The following is a 23,058-nucleotide window of genomic DNA, read 5'->3' as shown; positions in this document are numbered from 1 at the left end:
AATCATTTCCCAACAAAATGCTGCAGACATCGTCAAAGTATGCTCAGTTCCTGCTTGATCTGATGGCAAACCTGGGCATCTGTCAAGTAATTTTTCAGATATGCAAAATGCAACTGTTGTGAGTTAAGGAAATTTCCCTGCAGATTTAAAAGCAGCATCAGATTCACTCAGGGAAGCCCTCCCCCTTCTCCCCCCCCCCCCCCCGAGAGTAAACCCTGGGCTGCTGTACCAAAGGCCCTAGAAAGTCAGAGATGCCAGACCACAAAATGTCTGCTGAGGAAAATTCTAGGCAATTCACAGAACCCGCCCTTAAGAATGACGGTAAGTTCTATAGCAAGAAAAGGTATAGGAGAGGGCCGCCCAAGTCCTTTGAAGCTCATACTGTGTGCCACAGATGCTGAACATAGAACTCCAAGATTCAGAGTTTGCCTTGCTAGGATCTGATCTTGTTTCAGTCCAATCTCTCCTTTCAATGTACCCATTCTTCCCTTTTGAAACAGACATTTATACCTTGTGCACATTGAGAACATGCAATTTGTTTTTGAGGGTTTTTTTGTTGTTGTTGTTGTTTTGGTTTATCGAGACAGGGTTTCTCTGTGGCTTTGGAGCCTGTCCTGGAACTCAATCTGTAGACCAGGCTGGTCTCAAACTCACAGAGATCTGCCTGCCTCTGCCTCCCAAGTGCTGGGATTAAAGGCGTGCGCCACCATCGCCCGGCTGTTTTTGAGTTTTAACAGGTACTCTCAGCAAAGACGTGCCTTTGACTCTCAAACATTCTGAAGTTGAAGTGTTTAAAAACAAGGAAACTGCAAAAACCTTGAAGCTTCATGGAAATGGAAAACACATTCTGCAATATGAGATGAACATGAGCTTTAGAAGCCAGGGTAGAATATAGTTTAAATCTGAAAGTGTCTCCCAAAGGCTCCTGTATTAAGAGTTTAGTTACAAGATGATGAGCATGTGAAACCTAATTGGTTCATGAGGATTCTAACTTCCACAATGGATTAATTCACTGATGAATTCACAACTAAGGAGTGACTTGGAAGTATATATATCTTGTCCCCATACCCTTTTTTCTGAGTTTCTCAACTGCTACAAAGTAAACATCTCTTCAGTCTACAAACAAGGTAACCCCTGCCATGACAGTCTTGCCTCACCACAGGCCAAGAGACAAATGGAATCAAGTGACTCTGGATGAAGGGCTGAGAAATCACTAACCAGGGTGGTCCTTCCCTCAATTTACCTTCTTAGATACTTTGTCAAAGTGAGCAAAACTAACCAAGTAACATTCTACTTACTTTTCACAAGTATAAATTGTGATGCCACAGTTTAAAACCTAATTATAATAGTTTTTATTTACCAAGTATTTCCCATAAAAAAGCAAAGAAAAATTTTAAAAGGTTCATTAAAATCAAATTTTAAAAGAAAAGACTAGGGTATCAGTAGATATGAAAAAGGATGAGAAATGAATGGGAAACAGAAATTGTTAATGTACAGAAGGTAGTAACATTGCAGGAATTACATACAATACTGCCTGTACTAAGCAGATTAGCACATTTTCTAAAACACAGCATGATATGCTTGTGAAGCGCTCAGAGGCAATTAATACCCCAACCACTCAGCTCCTATCAGTAACAGCTGAAAACCAACACTTAAAAATTTTGTTACTGCCAGGCCTGTTGCCGCACACCTTTAATTACAGCTCTGAGGAGGGAAAAGCAGGCAGATCTCTGTGAGTTCAAGGCTAGCCTGGTCTATGAAGTGACTTCCAGAACCGCCAGGATTACACAGAGAAACCCTGTCTCCAAAGAAACCAGAAAACAAGAAAAGAAAGTGGGGGAGGGAATCACTGAAAACTGCTTTAATGAGGAAAACAAAAATAGAACAATCAGCATGATTTTAAACTAAATAAAACTATATGTTAACTAAACATTGCTAATTAAAAGGAAATTTTAAAACTAGTGTTTATGAACAAAAGGCTTTAAGAACTTAGCTGTCAACAATGAAGGGACATGCGCATAGTCATTAAAAAGCTAACTCTGTATCAGAGCAGCCCCTCCTCATTAATAGGTCCTCAGTCTCCTAGACTAATAAAAAGTTTATGACCAATGAAAGCAGGAAACAGGGAGAAATTTCTAAATTATTATTTTCTAAAAAACCAAGAATCCTTCTTGTTAGGTTATAAAACTTTGAGAAGGAAACCTTAAGAACAAGCAGAATTTGGAAAGCAAGTTAGGCAGATCCCTGTGTCTACATTGCAAGTTCTGGATCATACAGTGAGGCCGTTTTCAAAACACGAGCCTGCACGCGCGCACACGTACAAAATAAACAAATGCAACAGCAAAAACTCCCAGATGTCTAATCACAAACAATTTTAGGAAGTATTTACCTTCAACAGCTCAAGGCCTGCTCTAATAGCTTGATCAGTTGGGACACCCTCATCTTCATCGTCTGCTGTTCCATCTATTGACTTATTCACTTGCTTGATAAGAGCACTAAAGTACGACAAGAAAACGAAAGGATTATTTCTTTCAACTGTAATACACTAGCAGTATCTGAGGAAAGTCCCTAAATATTAAATAACTACACATTGCATAATATTTTATATGACTATTAACCAAACATTATTCTTAAACAAATTATAGAAAATATCTTTTCAGAATCAGTTCTTTCCCTTTACCCATTCAAATAAAAACAAAGTTACTTTACTGGCCCTTTTTGAATGTCACCTGTACCTTTATTAGTGTCTTTTCCAGAGGAAACCTAGCGTCAAACATATGAATGATTTTTTTTTTGTCTAAAATACATATCAAAGGACAGCAGTAAGTACTCTAAAAATGCAACAAGGATTTGTGTCAGACAACAATCCAAGAGTCAGAAACCACAGACCTGCTGCTAAAATTGTAAATGATGTAACAAACCTTGTAAAAGAGAACACCAGACAAAGACTAGGAATGTTTTCCAGTTTTAGAGACAGGCTGATCTTACTTTAAATAAATTTAGTAATTCACTGACAGTGATTTAAAGGAATCATTCACATCATTGGGTAGTTGTTCTTTTTACAACCATCAAGTAATAAAGTAATAGTATGTACATAAAACATACCAAATAAAATTTTGTTGTGCAAGGCTTCTTGAAATATTTTGTTCAAGCTGATCTTCAAAAAATATTTTATGCTCAAATTTAGTATCAAACAAGGAATGAAGAATATCTGTCTCTTTAACAAGAGTTTAAAATTTTCTTACCTACAAAGTCTATTTCTGGCTAACAAGATGGCTCAGGGTGTATGGGCCCTAGCCTGATGACCTGAGCTTGATTCACAAGACCTACACAGTAGGAAAGACCTACAATTGTCCTGACCTCCAAATGTGGGTCTTTGTATATGTACCACTGCACATACACATATACAAACATGCATACATTAAAAGCACTTATTTCTGTCACGTGTTTCCATTTATTATTTTTCTAAGTTTCCGTTTCCATAAAATGAGTTTTACCTATTCTCATATCTCCAATTACCCTAATGAAAATCTCTAACCTAAATCTTATTCCGAACAGTACCAAGGTTCTTCTGTACAATAGGAACATTAAATAATTTAACTTCTACTTTCTTCTGTAACAATGAGTAGGAAGACCACAAAAAAGTGAACACACACATTAACAGTATCATCCAACAAGGACTGCAAAGGAAGTCATGACAGAAAATGTAGTTCCTTCTTTGGGGCTACTAAGAACAGGAGCTCAGAAGAAGATAGAAAGCAGGAGCAGAACAAAAGCTAATCACACACACAGTCTAGGGGACATGTTGGCCAGAAAAATGACAAATTGGTAAACTATTTTCAAAGTTACTTAAGTATTTACTGAGGAACAAATGACAAGTATAACATTATATATAATGAAATACACTTGGTATGTTAGCCTAAGAAATTAACAAGAGAATTTAGCAAGGTGGTAAGAACAACGCTCTTAGAACAACACTGATTTTCTCTGACAGCAAAAGTCAACTAAAAAGCACAGATGGAAAATGTACTAACATTGAGAAGCCAAAATACACAAGTAACTACGAATACAAGTCACAAACCGAATCCCCATGTCCTTGGGGAAAGAACAATCTGAATCCATGTATACTCCTGCCCATCTGGAAGACCAATATATGTCTGCTGCCAAACATGTAGGGAAGAGGAGCGAAAAGCTTCCTCTGTGAGAGCAATCTGCCCAAAAAACCTCATGAAAAATCAACACAGGTCCACGGAAAACATACAAGAATTTGTCCAACAACGAGGAAACACGTCAAACCAAATGTGAATCCCTTTTTTCAATAATGATTAAGCTAATATACAAACAGCTATCATGTACAATAAAAACCTAATGCCCATATATTACACTAAACTGTATATCAACTACAGATAAAAACATAGAAAATAAAACTACTTAATATAGCAAAGTAAAAAAGAAAAAGAAAAAAACCAAATACAAGTGTGTAATTAACTTTAAATTTAGACAATAACGTTGGGATCTTAGCCTTATCATCCCTGTAATCAATTAACAAAACAAAAATGTTTCTCTTAGGTACCCACGGGAAAATTTCCTAAAGAAATTAACCAAGAAATGTTTAGGGGGAAAATTTTTTTCTCATTTGGAAATGTTCATCAGTTGTAATAAAAAACACTTCAAGGTACGACCTAACATTCACCCATCTATAGACTGCAGAGACTGAGAAGGCACTGACCAGAGTCTGACTGCCTAAGGGACGAACACAGTCTCTCTTTGGAGGCTCTGCAGTCACTTCCTGAGTCGAATTTAACATCGTATCCATCGTCCCATACCTGTAAGGCGGCTTCCATTCCACTGTTTAGCTCCACTATTTACAATTCTTCCATATATACTATAAGCAGAAACTGTTGCTTCTTTTTCTATTTATGCTCTAACAAACCTTCTGGATTACTCTTAAGTTCCTGACTGCTGGCTGAAACAAGGGCCTGCTCTTGGTCCTCAGTTTGTCAGCTCATAGTATATACCTTATGGATATACAGATGACTACTTTGCACTGGTATGGATCTTGGTTTATTGTTACAAATTTAAGATCAATTTTGTTGTTGTGTGTGTGTACACATATATTTCTGCTCTTGATTAAAGTATTATGTTGTGCAGCTGATTTAAAAATGTAATGCATAATTAAAAAAATATAGGTTAATAGAGAGTCATCTATAATTGTCAACCTTGTAGTCATGTTAGATTTTCCAAATATACAAAGATATATTTCAGTTAGATAGGTATTCTTCAAATATTTCAGAGACCTTCAGAATATGGCATTTAAAATGTTTTAAGAACTTAGGACTTTTCGTGACAATGAGACTCATCTGCTCCTGGCAGCACCAATCTACTTCATGGAGTTTGCTAGCCATATGGGCAAGAAACTGTTCTTGCCTGGACTGCTTTATGGTATGCTGTATGAACTGGACATGCAGGACCCACAGAAAAATGACTGCTAAATTTGCCTAAAGATGAGACAGTCCTTTGGGGTTCCTGCTTCATGAAAGAATCTGCCAGGCATTCTGCAGGACACAGAAGAAAGTAACTGGCAAACTGGCAGCCTGCTTCATGGAAAAGTCTGCCGGACACTATGGACCTGTAGGCTGAAGATGGATGCCCCAAAGATACAAAAGAACTTTGGGTGACTGTCTAAGGAGCAAGATGTCTCTGTCAATTCTAGAGTTTTGGAAGTTGCTTACAATGCACTTCCCATTAACTTAGGTAATATTACATCCTTCTGGGGTCTTTGATGGACTTGAAGAATAGTTATAGTTTTCCTTAGTTATGATAAAAGACAAATTAGATATAAATATTGTAACTATAATTCTTGCTTGATAACTGTTTTGTTATATGTAATTTTAGTATGTTAAGATTAAAACCTTTCTTTTCATTTAGACAGAAAAGTGAAGGTAATGTAGGATTCCCCTCTGTATGCTATGATTACCATTGACTAATAAAGAAACTGCTTTGGCTCTATAGCAGGGCAGAACAGAGCTAGGCAGGGAAAACTAAACTGAATGCTGGGAGAAAGAAGGTGGAGTCAGTGAGAAACAATGTAGCCCCCACAGGAGACAGATTATCTTCACTGGAGCCCACAGAAAAGTTCTGGTATGCTACGACCTCATGGTGATAAACGGATTAATGGAGATGGGTAAGTTTAGGATATAAGAGCTAATTAGAAATACACTTAAGTTATTGGCCAAAGAGTATTACAAATAATATAGTTTCTGTGTGATTATTTTGGGTCTGAGCGGCCAGGAAAGAAAGAACAGCCTCTGACAACACCATACTTGTTAAAAAATTCACCATTTTTTAACTTTTAGAATCCTGCAACAACTTGGTCTTCTTACATTGCTCTGATTTCTCTATGGAAAAAGGTTTGCATGTCTGTCCACAATATTTTTCATTTTCTATTTAATTTCAGCATACCAGTCAGCTCTCATGATTTCATTTTATAAATATGATTTGATTTTTTTTAATTAAAAATGTAGCCATGTATGGTGGCTTACTATGGTGATCCCAGCACTTGAAAGGTAGAAACAGAAGGATAAGGAGTTCATGGTCACCCTCAAGTACAAGGTGAATTCAAGGACAACTTGAGTTACACAAGAACCTATCTAAATAAAGATAAGATGGAAACAGGAGGAAAGAAAAAAAGAAAGAAATTTCTCATCATGTTCAAATAATAACTACATGTTGTTTCTCATCTACTTCCAATAAGACAAAAAGCCCTTTGAATTCTCTTCAAGGTTTCAGGAATCATTATTTGGACTTGAACCTTGTATTCTGACTACTTACCTCTTATGTGTGGCCAGGAAGCGTTCCTCAAATATGTTCTTTCTTACCCATCATACTAGCATCTATGCACAGACTACCAGAACAGAGCCTTAAGAAAGTTCTCTCCTCTAAGTCTGTCATTTCCAAAGACTAACAAAGTAAACCAAAAGTCCCAAAGCTCAGTGTCAATAGCAGTTCCTATCTGATCCCAGGCACACAGCACTCAGGCCTCTCTAGCCTATAATCTAACTTTCCAAACACCCATTTCCCTATCTAGTTAGTCTGTCTTATGACAGTCTCAATGCCTATAATACTCTTTCTCCCCTATTTGTAAAAGTAAAATTTTACCTATGTTCCCTTCTTCAGTAAAATACTACTTCCCAAGATAGCCTTTTGAGCTCTCTGAAGTAAAGTAATAAAGTAAAAGCAAAATGCGAAGCAACAAAAGCAGCCTATCTGAACATGAATGAACACAAGCCGTACCCACAAATGCAGTGTATATGACTGCACAAACACAGATAAGCAGCTGGTTTGCTGACTGCCATTGACCTACTAAATGCACGACTGGGAAAACACTAAGAAACTTTAACATTTTTAAGGACAAATACCTGATAGACTCAGTATCTATGTGTACAGGTGCTATTCTCTCCAAGAGAAACTTGATCATTTCCAAGAAAGGATTTGTAGGCTGTTTAGGGTTGCCCAACTTCTTAGTTATTTCACGCTGAAATGCAGATTTGTAAATAATTACAAAAATATATTCAAACATAAAATAACTTCAAAATGTTAAGAAGCTACAACATTCTGTAGTACTGGTGCTGGAAAACACAAATTTAGAGAAACTAAGTAACAAAAACAAAGCATTGAATACATTCTAAGTAAATAAAATGTAAATTATTATAATTATTAACATTCTAAGCAATGATGTACATTATTAACATTCTAAGCAAAGATGTACATTATTATTAAGAAGCAAATAAGATGTACATTATCCAATATAACAATGAAAAAAACTGAACAGATATTTTGAGTAAAAACAAGGTTTGATTCCTATCTCATGTCATAAATTACAAAAAGCCAGGCAGTGGAGGTGCACAGGCATGCCTTTAATCCCAGCATTTTAGAGAATCTCTGTGAGCTCAAGGCCAGCCTATTCTATAGAGCAAGTTCCAGGACAGGCTCCAAATCCTGTCTCGAAAAATGAACAAACGAAGTTCAAAAGAATAAAAATATAAGAGTAAAATCGAAGGTGGAGAGACAAACCAGCAGGCAAAATTAACGAAGAGAATTTAATTAAATTGCTAGACGTCATTCTGAAGATTCTCATTCAGCCTACCCGGGAAAGAGCCAAAAATCATCTTTTTCAAAATGCATCAATATATGAGTGCAAAACACTAATAAATATTTGAATAAATATTTGTAACATGTCTTAGTGTCTTTTCCTAACCTTTTGTTAGGGCATGATAAAATACCCTAACAAAAACAACTTAAGGGGGAGAGAACTTATTTTGGCTAACAGTTCCCAAGCTATAGCCAATCACATCCAAGGACACAATTGAGCTGGAAGGAGCTGGTCAGATCACATCCATAATCAGGAACAGAGAACAATGAGTGCATGCATACTAGTGCTCAGCTCTTCCCCCATCTTTCAGGGTGCCTTCCCTTGGCAGGCACCACCAACAAATGGGTACATCTTCCTACCTCAAATAATCAAGATAATACCTCGCATATATGCCCAGAGACCAGGTCAAGCTGATAATTAACATGAACTATTGTAACTTGCAATCAAATAAAATTTTATGATCAAGACACCAAAAACAAAACCCAAGAGCCATATAAAATTATCCATGGCTAGGCAAAAATAGAAATCATAATATAAAAGTGACATCACAAACGAAACAAAAGGGCAAAATACAGCTGACGGAAAATAAATTGCAACCTAAAATGACATATCACAAACTAACCAGTTGCAAGATAAAAAAAAAAATTCTATAAAAATAGGTAGATTATAAACATTCAACTCAGAAAAGAAATACAAATGATTAAAAAAACTTGAAGGAGAAAGGTGATCAGAAACTAGGCAAATAAAAAATACAATTTCTATCAAAATAACTTTATGTTTAGTTTTACTTGTGCTTTGTTTCTAACAATGAATGGACAACATTATGATTGAGAAATACATGTTAAAGGCATTAAAAATGTACCTTTAAACCCATGTGATTAGACTTCTAAAAATCTGTAGGAATCGCGATGTATAAAAATAATCAGCTATGCCGGGCGGTGGTGGCGCACGCCTTTAATCCCAGCACTTGGGAGGCAGAGGCAGGCGGATCTCTGTGAGTTCGAGACCAGCCTGGTCTACAAGAGCTAGTTCCAGGACAGGCTCCAAAACCACAGAGAAACCCTGTCTCAAAAAAAAAAAAAAAAATCAGCTATGAAGGTATTACATGGAGGAGCCAGAGGCATAAGTATGTATGGAGGCCCAAAAATGTGAGCCTATTTCCCCCTTGACCAAAGGTCAGAGAATTAGAGGTAACCTCTGTTGCTTCAAGGTTATTGTTCTACCTCAAACAAACATCCCACCTAGATTCAAGACAGAGAGTTCTGCTCTCTCAAGGTTATTATCAACAGTTGTAGCTAATAGCCAGACCTTGCATTTCAGGAATAGAGAAGTAGCTATGTTTCTACCTCAAACAAAAGTCTAAGGATTCAACTAAATTCCAGTTGTCTTTTGGAGATAACACTGGATTTCACCCAGGGAGTGGTTTGCCTACAGAATGTTTTGGTAAAGGGTGTGATCATGACTTGTTTTGTTCTAGCAACAGAATGTTTAACTATAAATGTAGTCTGCAACCTTCAACTGGTCTGTTCATTTCCTTGTATCATGTTAATGCAGTTTTTTATCTTAATAGTATCTTATTGGGTCAGGATATGTTAAGTAATTGAAAATTAAATGTGAGAGATTTCAGTATTCACTGGAACTTCCTCCCAGTACTATTCTGTTTTTCCTTTCTATTATTTTCCCATCTTCATATTCTTTCCTTATATTCTAAATCCCAATGCCCCTACCCTGGCAAGAGATGTTTTTGTCGAGGCTGGTCCCTGACAGGTATGAAACTAAAGCCTCTGTTCTTTAGGAAACTAAGGCAGGAGTGTGCATTTAAGCCTAATCGGGGCATCAAGACCTCACTGCAAAAGAAAGAAGTGGAAAAGCTCCAGAATGTTAGTATTCAGTAAGCTACAATGCACATGAATAGCATGCTATGAACTATGAAATACACAATAAAAAATTAATGAGTGGGATGTGGTGACACATACCTTTAATCCCAGTACTCAGGAGGCAGAAGCAGGTGGATCTCTGTGAGTTCGAGGCCAGTCTGAGCTACAAAACAAAGTCCAGGACAGTCAGGGCTAATACACAGAGAAACCCTGTCTTGGGGGGGACACCCAAACTTAACAAAAATGAAACATATAAAATTCATATATGACAAGATTTCATTTTGAAAGGACATATATGAAAATGCTAATGGCAACTCTCCCTGCAGAAGGACTATAATTTATCTGAATTTTTATTTAACATTTTCTAAATTGAAATAAACATAAATTCCTTTTATAAAGATAAAGCAGCTATACTGAGAGAATCCTGTGTGTGTCTCCACACAGGTGCTCCCCATGCTCCTTACCACACAGCCTTCAGCCTGCTTGCAGGAGCATGTGGGGCTAACAAGGTTTTCCAGCTGTTTCCGTATTTTCTCATCATCCTCCAACACTTGTGTGAATTTCTTCATGAAATCCTGCGCCTTACCAGGATCTGGCAAATTTCCTTAAAATAAAAATAAAGTTTCATAATGTCTCAAACTAATTTTTGAAAGAAAAGTACTTTCTATTTTGAAATTCTAATTAATAGTCCTTATCTACAAACTGCCCTTAGTTTAAATTGTGAAGCATCATCTATACTCAAAATTTGGGAGAGAAATTTGTTTTGGAGAAAATATGAAAAAGTATCCAAGTGAAGATCTGCTTGCAGGGGGAGCACAACCTCTTTCTAAGGAGCCCGTTATAGTATTTGAAGACACTAAGTGTCAACCTAAGTAGAAACATCATCTGTTCCTTAAGACACTGCTTACACTGTCCTGCAGGAGTCCATTAAGATGGGACAGTTAATTACATTCTGTGTCTCCTTGTGCACCGTTTATCCATACAGACATGCAGCATGTGATATCGACGGACACTGGGCAAACTATCCTGGTGTGACTGCTAAGTTATGTCCTACTGGCAAGAAAGGGTCACTAAAGAAACCACCACAGCACTCTTCTGCCATGTGCCTCATAGCTCCTACAGCTAAGGAAATGCTGACCTTAACCAGCATTAGAAAAAAATTGCTTAGAAAAAACTAGATTAGGCTAACTAGTATAAGAAACTATAAATATATTAAATGTGACAACAGTAAACTTATCCTTCAAATTAACATACAATTCTGAAAATCCTTAAGTCTTGGAAAAAATGACTCATCACTGCCTGTGGTAAGAATACCAAACTGTACTAGTCATAATAAACATTTGATATTTCATGCCTCTATATACAAGAAAAAAATAGAATAAAGGGAAATCTGGCTTGGTGACACAAACTGTTAATCCCAACACGAGAGGCAGAAGCAGGTAAATTTCTGAGTTCAAGGCCAGTCTGGTCTACAATGTGACTTCAGGCCAGTCAAGGCTATATGGTAAGATCCTGTCTCAAAAATAAATAAACATGATGACTTATAAAAGACAATTATCTGCATAACAGTAAAATTTAGGCAGACAGCACCTGGGGACAAGGTTTCGTAAAAGTTCTAGTGTAGAACTTTACTATGTTCCAAATTAGCAATTCACTAGAATTTGAAAGTACTGAAGATTTAATAGTGTTGTTAATTTTAGAAATGGTAATTTAAGAGCCCCTTTATCATAGTTAGGCACCATATTAAGACTTATTCTTTTTTTAAATATTTATTTATTTATTATGTATACAACATTCTGTCTGTGTGTATGTCTGCAGGCCAGAAGAGGACACCAGACCCCATTACAGATGGTTGTGAGCCACCATGTGGTTGCTGGGAATTGAATTCAGGACCTTTGGAAGAGCAGGTAATGCTCTTATCCTCTGAGCCATCTCTCCAGCCCAGACTTATTCTTTAGAAAAATAAAATAAAGGATTGTGACAGAGAAAATAGCAAACCCCCTCCCCCCCCAAAAAAATTCAGCATTTTATTTTTTTCGAGACAGGGTTTCTCTGTAGCTTTTGGAGCCTGTTCTGGAACTAGCTCTTGTAGACCAGGCAGGCCTTGAATTCACAGAGATCCGCCTGCCTGTGCCTCTCGAGTAGAGGAATTAAAGGTGTGTGCCACCTTTGCCCAGCAAAATGCATTAAGAATCCTTTATTTTTTTTCCCCCTCTCACTGTATTAACATCTTCTGGATACTAGCATTCCTGAAAACAGAATCTAGAAAAGACTTTCGTTTTTTGATAAATACTAAAAAATTAGAAAGACAACAGAGAATGAGGTTCTCCAGAGGTCAGCACCCACAACCAACTGCAGAGGACAAGCCTGGAAGCTGCTGAGCTACAAAAAAAGGCTGGCTGAGGCTGCTCTACTCAATGAGACCTAGTTCTGAATGCTTTCTTCAAAATGGAGGACTGAAGTGAGCAACAAGACAAAGTCACTGTTTTCTTTAGTGTCTTGGTGTTAGTTCTAATGCAGCTGCAGTATTTAGCTCCGCCCACAACCTCTTCATTATTGCCTAGTACAACCACTCTACCAGGTGTTCCCGATTATCTTGTCAATACACAATGACCACTGAGGTGAGGGGAAAAGCAACTAATGCCAGAGACTGACAACAGAGGAGGAAACAAGGCACAGACTCAATGTTAACAATTAATTTCGTTAACATTGAGTCTGTGCCTTGTTTCCTCCTCTGTTGTCAGTCTCAGGCGGATCTCTGTGAGTTCGAGACCAGCCTGGGCTACAGAGCTAGTGCCAGGACAGGCTCCAAAGCCACAGAGAAACCCTGTCTCGAAAAACAAAAATAAATAAAAAAAAAATAAAATAAAATAAAATTAATTTCGTGTAATAAGTCTCAAAAATAAATGTATATATTATTTCTCAAGCTTTCTCACGTAAGGCACTAAAGAAAATTTTAAAATCTGGATAGCACACAAAACAAATGAAAATCGAAGAGAAAAAGGAGAACTAAATTGTCTGGTATATAACAAACAAAAACACTAATAATTTCTTAGATTACCACAACCTAACATAATTACATAAAACCTTCAATTAACTTTTAAACTTTAAAAAAGATTTAAAACAACTTACTTGTAATAACCATCACTTTGGAAAATATGGCCTTCACACTGGCATCTGTCTGTAAATCACATACAAAAACGTACAATTAAAATTCCCTAAGAAGAATCCACAGGCACCTTCAACAACTCTCCAGACCCACATGCTCCCCATGGTTGTATCTTTCTTTAGCTATTTTTAAATCCTAGATAAATGGGTGGAGTGAAAAATACAAAAGCCATGTGATGATGCTAAGTTTCAATCAATGGGCAGGAAAGAGCAGCTCCATAGTGAGAGTCTCAAAAGCAGGCATGTTTGTTTGCAAACACCTGATCTAAGCTCCTAACATACTGCCTGGATCCTCGTAAGACTTCAATGGTTTCTAAAATCCAGACTAACGCTATCCATGTGAATAAAGAACACTCCATACTTCAGTAAAGCTTCTGCCCATTTACCCACCAGGTAAATGAATAAAAAGTTAGATAACAAAGAGAAGAACATCCAGAGGCTCATGGCTAATGGAAGTATGCTGTCTTCCAGCACTGTAACACAGAAACCCATGCCTACTGACAGTAGAAGCCACTAAAGTAAAGTTTAAGTTGTCTATTATTGAATAGATCCCAACAGGTTCAATATACTCAATGCCCATAGAAAAAAAGGTTAAATTACATCAATAAAAAATAAAAAGGTGCCAGGCATAGTAGTGCAGGCCTTTAATCCCATGACTCAGGAGGCCGACGGCAGATATCTGTGTGTTCCAAGCCAGTCCAATCTACATGTCAAGTTTCAAGCCAACAAAGGCTTTGTAGTAAGACCCTGTCTTAAAAAAGCAAAATGGGCCTAGTGGCTGTGGCAGCAGTGGCACACGCCTTTGATCCCAGTACTCTGAAGCAGAAGCGGGTAGATCTCTGTGAGTTCAAGGTCAGCCTGGTTTATTGAGTGAGCAAGTTCTAGAATAGCCAGAGAGGATAGATACAGAGAAATCCTGTCTCATAAAAACAAAACAAAACAAAAAAAACTTCACATCACAGAAGTTTTTAAAAAAAACAAGGGAGAATCACAATAATCACTAAAAAAAAAAAATAACCTCTGCTAAACAGATTGTTAAGCAGCTAAGAAAATTTTCTCTCCATGGATGAAACAACACTTAACTACTCATTTCTGCCCTACACATATGAGGTGCGTGTGATGGAAGGAGGTCAAAGAAAACAACTTTGAACTAATAATAAAAACTCACTAATTTGTTTTCCCTGAATGTAATTTAAAATGACTAGATACATTTTCTAAATTAGTATGTTTCACAAGTAACATTTTCAAAAAGGGAGGGGCTTAGACTCATTCTAAATGCCCCTAAATAAAATATGTATTTACTGGGTGAATACCACAATTTCAGGGACTGGAAAGATACGTCAGTTAGCAAACTAAAACCTGCATTTGATTCATAGAACACACATAACAAGCTAGGCATAGTGGCACAGGCTGTTATGCCCAGTGGGAGGTAAAGCCAAGTAGATATAGGGCTCAATGGCCAGCAAGCTACCGGGCAATTTCCAGATCAGAGACCCTGCCTCAAATCAAAACAAGGCTCACAAAAAACAAAATATACAAAAAAATTAAAAAAACAAAAACAAAAACAAAATATACACATTACTGAGGAAAAACACTTGGGACTGTTCTCAAGCCTATACACACACACAGAATACCATATACTTATTATGTGGTATTACCAGAATATTCATTCTAAGTAAACATATAAAGATATTAAGCTTAATTATGGTAATTATACAAACTTTCTAAAATTATTTCTTTAAAATTTAACTTACTTTAGGTTGTTTAATTAAATCAAGCAAATCTTTTACTTGGTGTCGGAGTAAATTTTGACATTTCCACATTTCATTTAATGCTCTGAAAAACACAAAAACATACAAAACAGGATAAAAGTCCTTTCAGGATGACCAAACAATTAATTCTAATAAAAGAGGGGGAGGTAAAAGCAAGACAGGAGAAATGATGTAAAATTCACAGATTAAATAACTGGCAACCGAGGGGCAAAGACTCAAATGGGATAGTAGCAGCAAGGCCATTAGGCAGGGATTTGTGATGCTCATTTGACTTTGGATAAAGATAGATTAAATGGAGCTTAATGTCCTACTTAAAGCTTTAAAGAAGTAGGACTGAGAAGAATAAAGAAATATAACCCTAATAAATAAATGAAGACCTGACCAAGTTCTCTCTTGTAATAGGTGATAGTAATCTAAGGGAAGCTGAAGGATAAGACCCATGAGAAAAAGGGTACATGTGTCTGTGAATTATTTATCCCATGATATGTAAACTTCAAGTTGAAATTATCTACTGTTATGAATATGTCTTCCTGATAACTACATTGTTTCTTTTAATATTTATTTATTTATTTATTATGGACACACTATTCTGTTTGCATATATGTCTGTAGGCCAGAAGAGGACACCAGACCTCATGACAGATGGTTGTGAGCCACCATGTGGTTGCTGGGAATCGAACTCGGGTCCTTTGGAAGAGCACACAATGCTCTTAACCACTGAGCCATCTCTCCAGCCCTGATAACTACATTGTTAAGAGCTTTAGCACCACATATTTCTAACGAAATTTTATTAAAAAGTATTTTACATCAGTTTACTTTGTATCTATGTACAGGAATATGTATGTATGTTCGTGTGTGCTAGCTGCCTGTGTGTGTGTAGGTCAGAAGACAACCTCAAGGGTCATTCTTTGGGCACCTTCCTTCTTTTGTTTGAGACAGGGTCTCTGATTGTCCTAGATGTCTCCCAAGTGATTTAGGCTAGCATGTCTCATCCGACCATTGCTATGCACCAGGCCTATTCCATGAGTTCTGGGAACCTAAACTCAGGCCCTCATAAACTGCAAAGGAATTGGGTACAACTGAAAAGACTTCACTGACTTCACCGCTTATAGTCAATCATCTACACTTCCGATACCATATGTGAAGCACTGACAAGGGTGACAAAAAGCAGAAGCATATAAAAAGCTTTCCCTTGGACAGAAATAACACTTTAGTATCTCCAGTGTCCTCTTTATTAATGTTGTGGAAATGCCTCTCAGGGTTTTTTTGTTTTGTTTTTTAAAGAACACACCCTACTTTAAACTTGGGAACTTGCAAACAGTAAGAGTGCTGGAACATTTTCACTTTTGGACAACTTAAATTTTAAGTAGTGCCAGGCGGTGGTGGCGCACGCCTTTAATCCCAGCATTCGGGAGGCAGAGGCAGGAGGATCTCTGTGAGTTTGAGACCAGCCTGGTCTACAAGAGCTAGTTCCAGGATAGGCTCCAAAACCACAGAGAAACCCTGTCTCGAAAAACCACAAAAAAAAAAAAATTAAGTAGTGACGTTTTACTATTTTTGAATATCAAAGTTCCACCATGTTTCACTGCATTACTAATCAATGTAAACTTATAAGCTAACTGAAAGCAAAATGATCACTTACCAAAGAACTATGAAAATCTAAAACAAAGCATGAGTTGCATAAATAAAGACTTTCAAAAAAACAGTCTGAGAAATTACTCCTGAATTCCAAACTCTATTTGCTAGAAAAATCATGATTTCCAACTTTGAAAAGACCACACTGAAACTTTATTGAGTTAAAACAGATGAAATTATTTAATCTAGGATATTACCACTTAAATATGAAATCATAAGAAATTCTAAAACCACTATAATCATAGCTGAAATATTTTTAAAAAATAACCCCCACTGACTAAGAATTTATATTACAATGTGTTTAAGAAAATATGAATTTTAATTGAAGTATTAAATAACAAAATAACCTGCCCATACTTATTGTCCTAATGGGAAGAATCTCAAATAAGTAGAAAGGGGATAACAGAAGGCAATGGCGTGACAATTCCAGCACTCAGAAGGATGTGGCAGGCAGATCTCTGTGAGTTCCAGGCCAGCCTGAGCTACAAAGTTAAGACTCTGTTTCAAAACAAGACAAAAAGATTGAAAAACATCCCTGAAGATTATACATATGATAATCCTATCTGCATAATGTGCAAAAATAAGTGATTAAAGGAAATACATACATCATACATACGAGTACTTTAAAGCAGTACATCTCTTTAAGGAAGACAGGATAAAAGAGTAGGAGGATACTCTCATAGTCATCTTAACTATCACCAGGCTTCATCACTCGCATATATGTGGTCTTTGTTATTATCAAACTTAAGAAAATATAGAAGTTTTGGGAAGTAACACAGATGAATATAAATTGTTCTAAAAATTATGGTAATGTAGATGATCAGCTAGTTTCACAAAGTCGACAATAAAAGCCACTTTTAAATAATACCTACCTTAAATACTTCAACAGTTAAATATCATTCATAAACCATTTTTCTAAAATTAAAACCCTTATGCAATAGTCCAAATAGGTTTTTTCTCCTACTTTTTAGTGGTATTACTTCACAGAACATCTCTTAAAAATGATTGCTTCACTTTCTAATTCAATAAAGTACACTGAAGTTTCACTAAAAAGTAGTTTCTGTTTAGTGCGTGGCTGCTATTTATATACTCTTCTTACTTACAGGTATTTTCTTCTTTTCATTTCTATTTCTGGTATTAACATCTCACCAATTATCTTTCCTCCCTTGAATTTAAAAGCTATACCCATATTCGAAAGTTTTTTTGTAGGGATGATTATCAACTTTTTTCTATCTACACCTGACAAATGTATCAACCAGCTGACATTTCTGTCCTAGTGTTTATATGATTAAAAAAAAAAAACCTTAAAGGGCTGGAGAGATGGCTCAGTGGTTAAGAGCATTGACTGTTCTTCCAGAGGACCTGAGTTCAATTACCAGCAACCACATGGTGGCTCACAACCATCTATAATGAGATCTGGAGCCTTCTTCTGGCCTGCAGACATACATGGAGGCAGAATGTTGTATGCATAATAAATAAATAAATAAATCTTTTTTTTTTAAAAAAGACATTAATGTTTATTTCTTGCCTATCTTTTATGAGTTATCTGGCCATATTAATTTCCCTCCCATATAAAGGCATGGCATTGACCAATCCCAACAGTGGGCAGTATAGAACGGTCCTGAAGACCTCTGTGCTATGCAGGGAAGGGTTCTTGGATACTTGTAAGAATGAACATGACTGCAATGAGTGTGCTAAATAAGTCCCAGTCCACATGCTCCCCACTTCTTCCTTCTAAAGTCAAACTTTCATAATCTTCAGTAATTTACATTTACAGAAATAACTGAAGTTTTTGTTGCTTCTTGAACATGATTCCTTCTATACGTGCCATTCTCATAAAATAAAATAAATATACACAGTCTTAAGTTTCTCACATAGGAATCTCTGAGTGCTACTTCTAGATTCTTACTTAAAGCTATCTTTATTAATTTACTGTGACATAGTATTTGGTAAAGGCCAGATTTACTGAGATGTCTAACACTTGATCTAAGATGACACATGTCAATCATACTTCACCATTCTAACAGGATATCAAGTGCATACTAAGGAAAAGAATGAGCAACTAAACTAAAAGAAAACAACAATTTGAGAGTGCATTCCACTTTGAAAAAAATTTCCAACATAGTAAAATTAAATAAAACAGTAGTATATATGCTGTCTCTTGTAGTTAAAGAGTTAAGTGCTGCTGGAGAGATGGCTCAGCGGTTAAGAGCACTGACTGCTCTTCCAGAGGTCCTGAGTTCAATTCCCAGCAACCACATGGTGGCTCACAACCATGTGTACTGAGATCTGGCACCCTCCTCTGGCATGTGGGCATACATGGAGGAAGAATGTTGTATATATAATAAATAAATAAATCTTAAAAAAAAAAAAAGAGTTAAGTGCTGTTGAGCTGGGCAGTGGTGGCGCACGCCTTTAATTCCAGGACTCGGGAGGGAGAGGCAGGCAGATCTCTGTGAGTTCGAGGCCAGCCTGGTCTACAAGTGCTAGTTCCCAGGACAGGCACCAAAGCTGCAGAGAAATCCTGTCTTGAAAAACCAAAAAGAGTTAAGTGCTGCAATGAAGTAGCACTGACTTCAAATCCTGGCTATCTTACTACTATCTTACTACTTATAGCTCTATATGGCTGCACTTATCTTGAATAAAACATAAACTTCTGCTGCTACTTTTCAGTTGCAACGTAAAAGCAGAGACAAGGTACACATTCCAGAGCTCCAAACATACCACACATCCACAAACTACAACTCCATCTAAAGTAACAGTAGCACATGTAACTATGGAAATGAGGACAAAAGTCCACTACAAATTTCAAGTATCCTTAAACTTCCAATTTCAGAGCACTTACGCCTCAATAGCTCTAATTGTGTTAACTGGAATATCATGAATATGAATTACTAAACCTACAGGAAATCTCTAGGCCTTAATAGGATTCCGTTAGATTAGCAGTGTCTCTACTATATATAAAATGCCAATTCTCTTCCCAGACATCCAAAGGTACTCTCTGAATGAAACATGGGTATAAAAATGTATTTGTGAGACTTGCCCTAATGCTAACCTGCAATACTATGTTGAGGACAAACAGCACAGAAATTTGTACTCTACTGCACTACAGAATAATTTAAATTAGTACCGTGTTAAGAGTAGGAAGATAGTATTTTCATAATGTGGACCTTTATAACACCTGAGGGGGTGGGGGAATAGGTATATCACCTTTCTTGAAATGCCATCAACATGAAAATCTAGAGAGAAAGAAAAATCAAATCCTTAATGATTTCATGCCAAATAGCTCTAGCCAGCTTTAACTGTTTTCTGTTGGTGACAGAACTTTCTAAAAAGAAAAAGAAATAGTCCAGTAATTTAGTGTTTTGAACCTTTAAACAATGCTTATATTATTATAAAGTTTGCATTAAATATTTAAGGTTTACCCCCCACCCTCATGCCTAATCCATATACTACAAAAAAGAGAGAGCAGCATGACACTGGAGACATACTTCACAGCATTCAAGTCCAGTGTAGCATACAAGTAATACAAGCACTTCATCCGTTCTGTAGTTTCCAAATTATGAGGAACCATGTACTGAGCAAAGATCCGTTCAACAAGTAACCTATAAAAGAAAAGACTCTTTAAGGATACTAAGTTTAATTATAAAAACTGTAAAAAAAAAAATCACAAATTAAGTAAGTCCCTTCTTTCGAGAGTAGAGAAGAAATATATTTTAAAGGAAGAACTTAGCACTCTATGTCTGCAATAGTCCTACATCTTGAAAAACATCTGTGTATCAAGGACTAAATGCCCATATCTGTACAAGAAAGTTCAGAAAGCTACACCAGGCCTCTCTATGCATTCCATTTGCCCAAAACTAAAAACAAGAGGATATTTAAAGTCACAAAGAAAGAACGTATATAACATAAAAAACTCACCAAATAACTGAAAAGCACATCTGTGTATGGGCCCTGACTTACCGATCGTCGATGCTGTTCTGATAATATATGTGTAGTAGCTTGTCCTTGACCCAGGATATCTGTTTTGCAGCATCTTTGCCAGCTACTGACTGTAAAGCATATTTCTTATAAATCTGAGCAAGTCCCATCATGGCTTCTTTGCGTACTCTCCACTTAAAATAAACACATATAAAAGGTCTCTTTATGAGGTAAAAATGCTCCTATTACCAGTGGGTGCAGTGGCACACACCTTTAATTCCAGTACTTGAAAGACAGAGGCAGGCAGATCTCTTTGGAAGTCAAGGCTAGCCTGGTCTATACAGTGAATTCCAGGATAGCTAGATCTACAGTGAGATCCTGTCTCCAAAAACACAAAACAAAACAAAATCAAAAACAAAACAAAGAAAAAAAAAAGCGTCCATTACATAAATTCATTAGAATAGTGTGCTGGTTAATCTTCAACATCAACCCCACTAGATTTAGACTTGCCAAGGAAACAAACTGGGCACAATTGTGAAGAGTGTTTCCAGGCAAGCTTAACTGAGAAAGAATAACTCACTCTCAATGTAGATAGAAACATCCCACGGACTAGGGTCCCTGATGGAAGAAAAAAGAAAGCTGGCTGAACATCAGTATTCAACTCTTCATTTTACAGACCCTACTTTATACTGGACCTCAGACAGCTTCAACTTATAATTTATTTAGGAAAGAAAAGGTATTTTCAAACGTAATACCAAGCCGGGCGATGGTGGCGCACGCCTTTAATCCCAGCACTCGGGAGGCAGAGGCAGGCGGATCTCTGTGAGTTCGAGACCAGCCTGGTCTACAGAGCTAGATCCAGGACAGGCTCCAAAGCCACAGAGAAACCCTGTCTCGAAAAACCAAAAAAAAAAAAAAAACGTAATACCATTAAACTTCAAGTATTAAAAATAAAACTCTGCTGAGCATGTTACTATACATCTTTAATCCCAGCACTCAATGAGGTAAATCTCTGTGGGTTCAAGGCCAGATTAGTCTATACACAGAGTTCTAGGATATCCAGGACTATATAGAGAGATTGTTTCAAAAATAAAATAACAAACACAAAACAAATCCTCTGGGATTCACCTACTCTCCTACTTACCCGTTTGTCCAATGTTCGCTCTCTTACAAAATTAAGTAAGTGATCATTGACAAGAAGAATATCCTTTTTAGCAGCTGTTACTATAGACACAATGACATCATGTCTAATAGCTTCCTCAGGGTCGTGTGATCTCACTTTAAGATACTCTGAAAGGTAAGAGTTTCTGATTAAAATGAAACTTTTAATAATTATCATATTGCTTTAGAAGATTGGAAAGGCCTTTGAAAATCAACACAGCAAAAGTAAACCCTAAGTAGAATGTTCAATATTTCAAGACAATTAAGAGCAAGGGAAGGAGGACAGAAACAAAGCTGGGCATTCCTTTACAAAACCAAATGCCTGTATAACTGAAAAGTGAAATTCTGCACCAGTTTTCCAGGCAGTAAAGTTGATAAGCCTGTCTCTAACTCATTTAGTTGACCATAAACATGAAAAGGTGTATCACTGTTAATCATGTCATCATCATTTTCCATACAAATGAATAAAGCATTCTATTCAGCTGGTGTTATTAGGAAATAATGAAGTATTATCATTTCTATGCTGTAATTAGTGAAACCCTGAATACAGTTACTGAAGGAAGAAAGCAAAGAGTATGGCTGACAAGACCTTGTTTCCATGTGATCCAACTGAAGTACAAGTATCTAAATTAAGAATCTGAACAATAACTCATCACAGTAAGCAAATCTTAGCAGTTACAGACCTATGCTTACACTTAGCACTTTTTCAAATGGCTTTCTGTTTAGACTACAAATACACACTATTAATCATGAGCACATGGCTATGAATTACCAAGATTTCTGAGGAAAGGATCTAATGCATAGAAACAAACAAAAGCAAATAAAGAATAAAAAAAATAAATTATGGCTAATTTTTTTTAAAAGAGGAAAAACCCCTGCCCACCAAAGCAAGCATTAACAGATTCAGAAAATACTGCACGTAACACAAGAAAAGGATGTTACAAGTCACCTTCCCAAAAGAATATCCAGAGAGAAAAAGAGGAGAACAGGAAAGCAGAATTGAGAGAAAAATATAGATAGAACACAAAAATACACACGTGTGCACGCAAACACATACACACACACACGCACACGCACACGCAAACACAAGGCAGGGGGCAAAAGAGGAAAGGAAGCTAGATAGCCCCAGGAACAACACAGTACAAATGTAAAGAGGAAGATAGGAGGTTCCAAGTAGGTTGCTTCCATAAAAAAAGGATGATACTGGCTTAAAAACAAAACAAATAAAAAAAAGGGCTTTTACAGATGTGATAATAATTCCATATACTTGGAAGCATTACTATGATAAGCTACTGTTTTATTTATTTATTTATTTATTTTGGTTTTTCGAGACAGGGTTTCTCTGTGGCTTTGGAGCCTGTCCTGGAACTAGC

At 36.7% G+C, this 23,058-nt stretch overlaps 1 protein-coding gene across 5 annotated transcripts in view; it reads right to left on the bottom strand.

The window, feature by feature from the left end:
- Positions 1–23,058, bottom strand: part of Pds5b (PDS5 cohesin associated factor B) — a 156,415-nt gene that overhangs the window by 51,716 nt on the left and 81,641 nt on the right. For all 5 annotated transcript variants that reach the window (XM_013355184.2, XM_013355185.2, XM_013355188.2 and 2 more), the window contains 8 exons: positions 21,669–21,814; positions 20,567–20,718; positions 20,095–20,208; positions 14,952–15,033; positions 13,162–13,210; positions 10,494–10,633; positions 7,419–7,534; positions 2,390–2,495 (listed from right to left, as the gene is read on the bottom strand). In XM_013355184.2, the coding sequence (XP_013210638.1) occupies positions 2,390–2,495; positions 7,419–7,534; positions 10,494–10,633; positions 13,162–13,210; positions 14,952–15,033; positions 20,095–20,208; positions 20,567–20,718; positions 21,669–21,814 (905 nt within the window). The remainder of the gene's footprint in view (positions 1–2,389; positions 2,496–7,418; positions 7,535–10,493; positions 10,634–13,161; positions 13,211–14,951; positions 15,034–20,094; positions 20,209–20,566; positions 20,719–21,668; positions 21,815–23,058) is intronic.

This window comes from Microtus ochrogaster, unplaced genomic scaffold (genome assembly GCF_000317375.1).
Source record: "Microtus ochrogaster isolate Prairie Vole_2 unplaced genomic scaffold, MicOch1.0 UNK102, whole genome shotgun sequence".
In the NCBI taxonomy this organism is placed as follows: Eukaryota; Metazoa; Chordata; class Mammalia; order Rodentia; family Cricetidae; genus Microtus; species Microtus ochrogaster.
Note: the sequence above shows the minus strand (reverse complement) of the source record. Positions and strands in the feature narration are given on the sequence as shown.